Source organism: Calidris pugnax, unplaced genomic scaffold, assembly GCF_001431845.1.
Source record: "Calidris pugnax isolate Ruff unplaced genomic scaffold, ASM143184v1 scaffold44, whole genome shotgun sequence".
Taxonomy (NCBI): Eukaryota; Metazoa; Chordata; class Aves; order Charadriiformes; family Scolopacidae; genus Calidris; species Calidris pugnax.
Genome location: NW_015094506.1, coordinates 3,866,190 through 3,875,477, shown reverse-complemented (window position 1 = coordinate 3,875,477; position 9,288 = coordinate 3,866,190). Strand labels below are relative to the sequence as shown.

The window sequence follows — 9,288 nt, the reverse complement described above, 5'->3', positions numbered from 1 at the left end:
CGTGAGGGGGTTAGGCCCCCTCAGCGCTGGTGGTGGGGCTGGGCCTTGGTTGTGGGAAGCGGCTGCGCCCCCGGTGTGGGGGGGTGGTGGGGGTTCGGTGTGGGGAGGGCCGGGGTTGGGAAGGTGCGAGGCAGGCCTTGGGGCTGGTCCCTGCCCGCCGCCTGTCCTCCTCTCGCCCCCACGGGCTTTGTGCTGCCTCTTCTCAGCGCTAATGGAGACTTCCCTTTGTCGGAGCGCAGGGTGACTTGTGAGGAATTGCCTTCCCCGGAGCCTGGACCTGGTGGTGGTGGTGGTGGTTTTTTTTGTGGCCTAGCAAGAAGCGGTTTCCTTTCTCCAGCTTTTGGCGTCTTCTTGCCTGGATTCAGCCATTCCCAAGGGAATGGAGAAATGTAGCTGATAAGTCCTTAACCACCCTGTGCTCCCATAGGCAACACCAGAAGCTGGCTTCACCTTCTCCACTTTGGCACTTTGGGGGTGGGCCTGTCTTTGTTACCTGCTCTGGGTACCTTTTTAGTGACACTATAGACAAAAGGAGATGGAAGAAAAGGAGCGATGTGATAAATCCCAGCTGGTATCTTGAGACTAAGGGAATTCCTATCTTTTGACTTGGTTTTTTGTTTTGTGGTTGTTGTTTTTTTTTCCTGGGGGGAGGGAACTATTAAATTTTTTGAGGTATGGGAGGAGGGAGAAAAAATATGTTGCAGATCTTTATGTGGTTTCTAAAACCAGCCATCAGAGGCAATTACTAAATAAACTAAAGCACAAGAGGAGGGTTTGTGAGCTGGAAGCAGAGCTAGCCTACAAAAGAAGGGGGCAGTGGGCTGCTGTTGTGACTGTGGAGGAAGAAACTTTAGCCTCCTTCGTTTCTCACCACCTACTCTGTCCACCCTGCGAGAAAATGAGTTGTGTGCCATGGAAAGGTGACAAGACCAAATCGGAATCACCAGAGCCACCTCAGCTACCACCACTGCATATTTACCATGAGAAGCAGCGTAGGGAGCTGTGTGCCCTCCATGCCCTCAACAATGTCTTCCAGGACAGCAACGCCTTCACTAGGGAAACCCTGCAGGAGATTTTTCAGAGGTAGGATACTCTGCACTGGCGTTAGCTTCCCCTTGTCCTCTGTTGCTTGGAGGAATTTTCAGATCTTATTTGGGTGCAAAAATAGAGTAAAGGAGGTATTCAGAGTATGCCACTGCTTTGTACTGACTGTAGCTTCTTTTTTAAATCCTCCCCTCCCTTTTTTTTTATCTCTCTCCATGCAGCAATTCTCTTTTCACTTGCTTCTTAAACTATTCGGGCTGCCAGTTTTAAATCCAAGGACTTTATTGCAGATGCTGTCATGTGGTTGGACTGCTGTCTTCTCCCCCACCCACCTTAGTCCATTTTCTAACTGTCTTCCATATTTTTGCCCCTGCTTCATGTAAATATGTTATTGTGACATCAATAACGGATTTAGGGATTGGCTTGAGAGAATGAAGGCGGCAGGAATAACAAATGGGTCATCATAAAAACTTCTTGAATTAGTACCACAACACTTATAAGTGTTTTGGTAATTAGAAGTGACTCCCTATTCAAGCAGTTAAGTTCATTGTGGGTTTTTTTTCCGTGCAGTGAGGCCCTGTGTACTCTTGTCAAACTGAAATTAATTTCAGTAGCTAGATCCCGTTTTTCTGTGGTATTGCTGAATGTTTCCCAGCAGCTTCAGATAATTATTAAAAGCAGTTTTGAGTTTTACTGGGATAAGTGTAAATTATATGTTTACTGTATGCTGTTTGAACACTTTGTGGAAATTCTCCTGAGCGTGCCTTTGGAAATTGTGGTGTCCGTCCATTGGTGAAGCCAGGCAGTCACACAGGAAAAGGGGTCTCCTCTGATACTCAGCCTGTGAATGTTGTACTCCTCGCATAGGTCACGCTCGAGTACCTGTTACTAGCAGTTGGTGGCATCTTGTGTTTGTGACAGGTAGGAAATCACGCTTTGTGACGGTGGTCACACAGGTAGTGTTGGGCAGGGCACTTGGGGTGCCCTGTGCTGATGAGCAAGGAGCTACCTGCCTGTTGCTGCTGTCCTGAAAATGGGCAGATTTATGGAACAGGTGCTTAATTCATCAAATGCGTGCCTGTCTTTGGCAAAAGATGTGGTGATGGGCAACAGCAAATATTATATTGAAATGCTATTTATGATAGCACTGTAAATAAAATTCCTATTGGTGAAGGGGATCTGATCCATGGCAGGCTCAAGGTGCCCTCTGTCCAGTGTAAAGACACTATGGTTTTGTTCCACAGCAGCAATTGTCAGAATCTTAATCGCAGACAGATTGTTGTTGGCCTGAAGCAAACAAAGGCAGTTCATGTGGTAGAAGGAGTGTGATGATCTAATTAGTTGCCTTTCATTGGGTTTGGTGAGAGAGACTTAGTGTGCAGCATGAAACCTCTCAGAAAGTGATGGGATTTCAATCTTGCTGGACCTCTTGCCCTAAAGATTTTCTTTGATTCCAACCTGGTATTGTTCCATCCTAATATTTGGATCAAGATACACAGGTTGATTCAGCCCCGTGGTAGTATGGAGATAAATGTGGAAATTCCTCCAGAAGTGGATGAGCTGTAAGTAGTGCATAAGAATTGTCCCTGCCTTTGCATCTCTGGGTTACTACTCATGTCTAGTTCTTTGACTTGCCTGTAAGAAATGTTGGCCTTTATACATCACTCTACTGTGTGTCTGTCTTGTGTCTAGTTGTATTCTGTGTTGATGACTCTGATAATGGATTGACGCTACAAAAATGTTGTGAGGTGTGAATTATTTTTTTTAAAGACTGTGTTGACAAGGTAATGAAATTGCAAATGAACTTAAGCTTTCTATAGCTCTTACCACATCCCTTGAAGAATAATTGAACCACATTGCTTAATCATTAGTTTCCCTTTTGCTGCATCCCATTGCATTAGGCCAGCGTAATCTGATGGTTATCATCTCAAGTGTATGGCAAAACATGCCCCAACCTCCCATCTGATTTTTGTGGTTCTTCTTCTCTTCTTTCCTCTCATACAAGAAATATCTTTTTGATGTTCCTCTAGCTTTTGTTTCAGGAAGTAAGATTGCATGTTCCAAATGTTGGATGGAGGTACAAAGAAAATCTCTGTGCTTCACTGGAGTCTGTGTATTGAGACCTGATTAGGAAAGACAGCTGTGTACAGGAATCTTGGAGCCTGTTGTGTTAAGACAACATGCTGATGAAAGTTTCTGACTTCAAAAGCTCAGGAGGATTATTACCTGGATTTCTGTCCAGCTCTGTCAGTCTTCCTCAGCTTAGTGTCTAGATAAAAAAAAAAAGTTAACTTTGAGGAGGCAACTTAATTTCTTGTCTAATCAGAATCCTTCAGCTGATGATTGTGGACCCTATTTAGGTGTGTGAGAGTAAAGATGTTGAGGCAATTCTTGGTGAAAGTTTGCTCATGGGTACCAGTTCTCTGAGTGTGTCACCTCTGCTGATTTCTTCATCTCATTTCTGGGGCTGTGAAAGTTGCGGGAAGGAACAAAGATAAATGTGTTCTTTCAGCTCTCAAATAAGCTTGTCTCTGGAAAACGGTGCCACAAGAGGGTGCTTGTGCAACCCGAAGGGCTTTGCTCATTGGAAGGCTTTCCTACTTCGCTGGCACTGATGAGACTTAATAAGTTGAAGCAATGATCTTGAGGAATTAGTTGTAGCCAAGTGATCTTGCTTTATGGAGATGCTGGAAGAGCTGTGACAAGCTAAATCTCTGTGATTAGTAAAATACAGCAGAGCTTTGGAGACTGGAAACTGTGATTCTGTGAAAATGTCACCGCCTCATTTGGCAGTGCCCAGTGGTGGGTATTAATAGCTTTTCCTATTACCACATTGTTTCGGTCTCTTCTCCCTTCTGTAGTTAAGTCACTTCCCAGGCTGTTCTGCAACAGTCTGCTCCACTGCAAGAAAACTCACAGCTGATGCAAAAGGTACCTGTCTGCAGCTTGGTTGGTCTGAAACTCCTTAATCTGCTGCTGTCTTCTTGTTGAATGCCTTATGTTGCTGGGGAAGGAGTGCAGAAGGGCTGAGGGGTTTTCCCCAGATGAAAAATTCCTGCAGAACTCACGTGGTGCTAAAGGCTGAGTGAAAAATGTGCAGGAACATCAGTTTTGGGGGACAGAGCTGACGTGAGGGAGAGGCAGGTGAAACATGGGTATTTGGATGATACAAAGCATATGAACCTTATGCCAGCAGAGCTGATGGAGTCCTTGCTGATCAAAAGAGCAACTCATCGAAACAGAACTGACCTCAGGCTTGACTTTCTTTGGGCTGCTGTCGCATGACCTTGCTGCTCTCTGCTCCCAGTTTCCTCCTGTGCTTGCTCTTCCAGCTGTTGAAGCCCATCTGTCACCTTCATAATAACTCACTTCATTGTTTTCCCTCCTTATAAATATATTTTTTTGGGGGCAGGGGGAGGAACATACAATAATAAAAGTGACTAACTGGGGTTTTTTTGCTGTGTGTTTGCATCCGTTATCTGTGTTTGTCCAAAGACTGTCTTACATTTTTGCATGTAACATAAGGACTGTGATTCTGGATCTTTAGATGCTATAGTGATGCAGGTGTTATCTAGGCAAGCTTATGAATTAAAGCTGAAGAGATTTGTTTGCAACAAGGTTAGCTGTTTAGTTACCTACAACAACAGATTACTTAATTTATTTTTTTAATCTTATAGCAATGGTAATGTTTTAGAAAGCTCCCAAACCCAAATATCTTCACAGCTTTGTGTCTGAATGCTTCTTTCATTTACCAGTGAGAGATGGGGGAGAACAACCTTTTCTGCAGCCAACCCTTCCTGCCTCTTTGTTATCTCAGCCAATTTTCAAGACTGATATTGACTGTTGAACTCTTGAAATTGTGAGAGCTGTTGTTTTAAGTGGCAAACTGGCATTTATTCCAACCATGAATTGAGGGCAAAAATAATTGAAGCATCCTTCAGAAGTGCCAGTTGAAGGCGGGGAGAGGGGAGGCTTCCAGCTTTGCAGTTTCTTTCACAGCAAAGCTGTGACCCTGGGAGGCTTTGTACATCAAAGTTATAGTTAATGCATTATTTAGCCCTCTCAAGCCCCTCTGTTGAGTGAGAAAGAGAAACAGATTAGTTTGTGTTCAAACATAAAATCCCTTAGAATGGCCTTCAGGTTATACAGCAGCTAGCCCCTTCCATTTGTGGGATACAGGTTCAGCAAGCACCTTCTGGATCAGTCTCCTGTTCCCTTTGCAGGCTGTCTCCCAACACCATGGTGACGCCCCACAAGAAGAGCATGCTGGGGAACGGAAACTACGATGTGAATGTGATCATGGCAGCACTTCAGACCAAAGGCTATGAGGCGGTTTGGTGGGACAAACGCAGGTACTGAGGAATTGCTTAGTTCTGGAGATGACCACTGTTTGTAAAAACAAGAAAGAGATGAAGTTAAAGTACCTGGGTCTAACCTTAGCGCTGTCTGGCTTTCTGCACTCTTTCAGGGATGTTAACGTCATTGCCCTGTCCAACGTGATGGGCTTCATCATGAATCTGCCTTCCAGCCTTTGCTGGGGGCCCTTGAAGCTCCCCCTCAAGAGACAGCACTGGATCTGCGTCCGGGAGGTGGGAGGCACCTACTACAACCTTGACTCCAAACTCAAGGTGCCCGAGTGGATTGGAGGTGAAAGTGAGCTCAGGTAGGATTTTTTTTGTATCCTGTTCCTCCTCAAATCCCTTCATGTTGGAGGTGAGGAATCTGTCCTTAAGCAGTCAGCAATTGAAGCATTTCTGGTTGAACTTCAATAGCAAAGATTTGAGAGGAATAAGATTCTTGTGCCTCCACTTAAATTTATACTGCATTTGTGTGAATCTCGGAAAGTGCTTTTTGTGGTGATGATCTCTGTGAGCTCAGGAGAGCCTGACTTCTTCTCTTGCATGGCTGGCTCTGTCACTAGTGATGAAGTCTGATATTAGTGAGTGGTACCTGCCACGAGATGTGCTGTGCCTCATGCTCTCAAACGTGAGAGTATCAGCACTCCTTTGCTTCTTTACTAGCGACCTGTGTGCATGGCCTTACAAAGGGCTTTCCAGGCTAGAACTGCAGCCTTATCCCTGGCAGCAGTGAAAGCTGCTTGCTAGGAAATCACTTGCCTACGTAAACATACGCTGCGCTTTTGGCTTGACTCCCCTCTTCAGTCTTAACACCAGGTGGTTGCTGTAATTACTTTGCTGTGAATCTAACCTGCTCTCAGTTGCTGTTCAGTTCCCATTCCATCTTGTAATCAGCTTTGCTGCCTCAGCTAGACTTGTTCTGAGGTAGGGATTGCACATGAGCGGTATTTGCAGAACCTGCTGTGCCATTGAAGTGTAGGTGAAGTGAATACCAACCTTTTGTGAACTTCTAGGATAAAGTAACGCAATTCTGGAACTTCTGTGCAGAGCTTCTGGTGGATTTTTATCCTGAGTGTGCTGTTCTTCAGCAATAAATAAGGATGGGAATATTCCTATTCCCTGGATAGGGAATTTTGGAAATCTAGGCCAAAAGATATCAGAGAAAATGTTTAGTTTGACTGTCATAGTTACTGGAGATAATCCAAGTTTGGTATTAGAAAAAGCTTATGGCCAGAAAGGGGCTGCAGAACTGTGTCAGGTGACCAGATGGTACACTGCTTGCTACCATGTGTGATAAGGACGTCTAAATGATGGGGGGGGTGCGTTCCCCCCAGGTATTTCAGATTTGTTGGAATTACTTTAAAATACAGTTGGATTTTTGGTTGCGGAGATCTGAAGAAACTAAGCATGGTTCTAGTTGTATTTTTACCACCTTGGAAACATGGAAAATGACTTCTATGTAGACTTACCTCTGCTGAGGTTAAGATCATGTCTATCTGAATCTGCAATAACTTGCTGTGTAGAGGTGTGTTGAATCTAGTGGGGCAAGTTTAATACTTGCAGTTTTTTTTATTGTCAGAAAATAAGATGTGTGGGGATTTCTTTCTGTTTCTTGTCATGTTTGCAGGATTAGTTGCATTTAGTTGTTGTAGAAGATGATGGAGTTCTACGTTCGGTAGCGCTTACTTCTGTTTCTCTTTATGGTAGGAAATTTTTGAAACACCAGCTGAGAGGAAAGAACTGTGAACTCCTGCTGGTGGTACCAGAAGAGGTGGAAGCACATCAGAGCTGGAGAGCTGACGTGTGACCCGAACCGACTCTGTCCTCCCACTACAGCTCTTCCCGTTTACTGAACTCCTGACGTCCTGAAACCCAGATAATGGGTGCCCCAACTCTTCTCATCTGGAACTTCCTTTCTTAGGCTCTTCTCTTCCTTCCTTGGTGCAATAGGGCAATGGTGTAGGACACTGGGTGGGGTGGGTGGGGAAGAATTGAGGGCAGAGCAGAGGAAACTGGAAGCCAATCACTTCAGTCACGGTGGGCTGATGAGCCACGTGCCCTTCAGCTAGCTAGAAGGCATCGTGCTCTTTAAAACCAGGCTTTGGGGCTGGGTGTCTGGAGGCCTCTTGGCCTCCCTCTCCCCACGTGGCTCAAGGCAGTGTGTGGTGGGATGTTGCTGCCTCTGGGGCTTGTCAGGGATGAGCAGGGGCCAAGCACGCTGCTGCCTCTTCACCACCTCTCTCTCTCTCCAAAGCAAGTCGTGAAAATGTTTGCAATTCCTAAGGGTCTCTCAGGACGCTCTCAAACACTAGGAATGGTACGGTGCTCAGCACGACCCTCTGCTTCTTAGGGGTGGTTTGTGCCAGGAATGAGACAACAATAATAAAAACAGTGTCATCTTTCAAGAAATTCTTCGGGTAGCTAGAGGATTCTTCCCCAGAGTCTCCAGGGCTTTACGTATGTGGTGAGCGGTTGTTGTGCAGCATGTGGCTGGCTGAGGTGACGTGGAAACAGCGAGTGCAGTGTAATTGAGGAGTATCGAGTTTCTGGACTGGAGAGAGGCCGTAGTCTGCTTGGGTTTCTTTGTGCTACATTGGGATATTTTTTTTTTTCTTTTTTAAAATCTGTTTTGGTTTTCTGCATGGTCATCCAGTAGTTTAGGGGCTGCTCGGAAAGAGGAATGAAACTTGCAGGGGCTTTGAGAGGAATTAATTCCCTTTTATTTTGCCTCTTTCCAGAAGTCTAGCCCACAGTCGCAAATGTCATGTGAAGTGTCCCAGAAAGAGGTAAAGTTACAAAACAAAAATCATCTGAGGAGGGAAGACTTTGCAACAGTCAGTTTTTGCCCTTTATATAGTTCCTAGCTGTAAATGTGGGAGATGCAGAGGGTCCATCAGAGCCTTAGGGTGTTGGAGAGACCCTGGCCTGGTAGATGAACCAACTTCTCTTGTAGCGTTGGCCAACAAACATTCCATTAATGGACAGATCGCTTTTTCCTGCCCTCCCTTCTGCGGGGAAGAGTGGCTAGACATGGAGACACTAAGAGGAATCTCCACCGGCTGCTTCCCGGTCACCTGGGCGAGCTGTAGCTCAGTCGCACCTTCCACAGCAGGAAGAGGAAACACTGAATTGGGAACAGACTTTGTTGCATTTAGCTCTTCCTGGCCGATCTTCTGTTTGTTTCCCTCCGTTACGCACTGATGTCTCAGTAAAACAGCAATCTCCAGGACGTCACGGTGCTTGGAGGATCCCGCTCCATCCTGCAGGGAAGTCTCATGACTGGTGTTGGAGCTTGCGAAAGGAGGAGGGGTTTGTAACTACCTGTTCTCAGTTATTTTCCTCTCGAGAGCTCCACAGAGCATCAGCGGGCGTTTGAAGCTGAGAGACCACCGAACTCCCACCTTCCTAACGGAGAACGGAGGCCACGTGAGGAGGGGACACTGATGTTCACTGACCCCCCCCTCCCCGGACATCTGGCAAGTGCTGTTTTGCAGTCTTTTGAGCACAGCCTCCCGCAGTCAAGGGCAAATGGCTCTTAGGTTTTAAAGACCCGACGTTTCTATAAAAAGTCCTATTTCGTAACACATTCCAATGACCAATACCAGCTGGCAGAGTTTTTAAACACTTTACAGGCAGGACGCGCAGCCTGCGGGCTTCCTGCTCCTGACTTGAAGCCATTTCTTCAAGAGGGGAGGGGGGAGAGAGAATAAATCTCAACAGCAATGTTTTTCTATGCTGATTGAAGTCGCACTTTGGAGAAAAACCCTGTTTGCATGGAAACTGCAAGCCAACGGATCAGTGCACAATATGCAAAGATGTTTTAAAATATTTTGGGGCTATTTTCCTCTCCTTGTATGTCAGCACCTTTCCCGTGGGGTAGGGAGGG

General features: G+C 45.8%; 1 protein-coding gene across 1 annotated transcript; it reads left to right on the top strand.

The window, feature by feature from the left end:
- Nucleotides 1-99: 99 nt before the first annotated feature.
- On the top strand, nt 100-9,272 carry JOSD1 (Josephin domain containing 1). Its single transcript, XM_014964008.1, has 4 exons — nt 100-1,083; nt 5,268-5,396; nt 5,513-5,707; nt 7,110-9,272. The coding sequence occupies exons 1-4, from the start codon at nt 899-901 to the stop codon at nt 7,207-7,209; spliced, it is 609 nt and encodes a 202-aa protein (XP_014819494.1). The 5' UTR covers nt 100-898; the 3' UTR covers nt 7,210-9,272.
- Nucleotides 9,273-9,288: the final 16 nt, after the last annotated feature.

Excerpts from the sequence above, each read along its gene's own strand:
- JOSD1 (XM_014964008.1), top strand. The coding sequence starts at position 899 with ATGAGTTGTGTGCCATGGAAAGGTGACAAGACCAAATCGGAATCACCA. Across the intron at positions 1,084-5,267 it reads CTGCAGGAGATTTTTCAGAG|GCTGTCTCCCAACACCATGG; the intron begins GTAGGATACTCT and ends TTCCCTTTGCAG. Across the intron at positions 5,397-5,512 it reads GTTTGGTGGGACAAACGCAG|GGATGTTAACGTCATTGCCC; the intron begins GTACTGAGGAAT and ends GCACTCTTTCAG.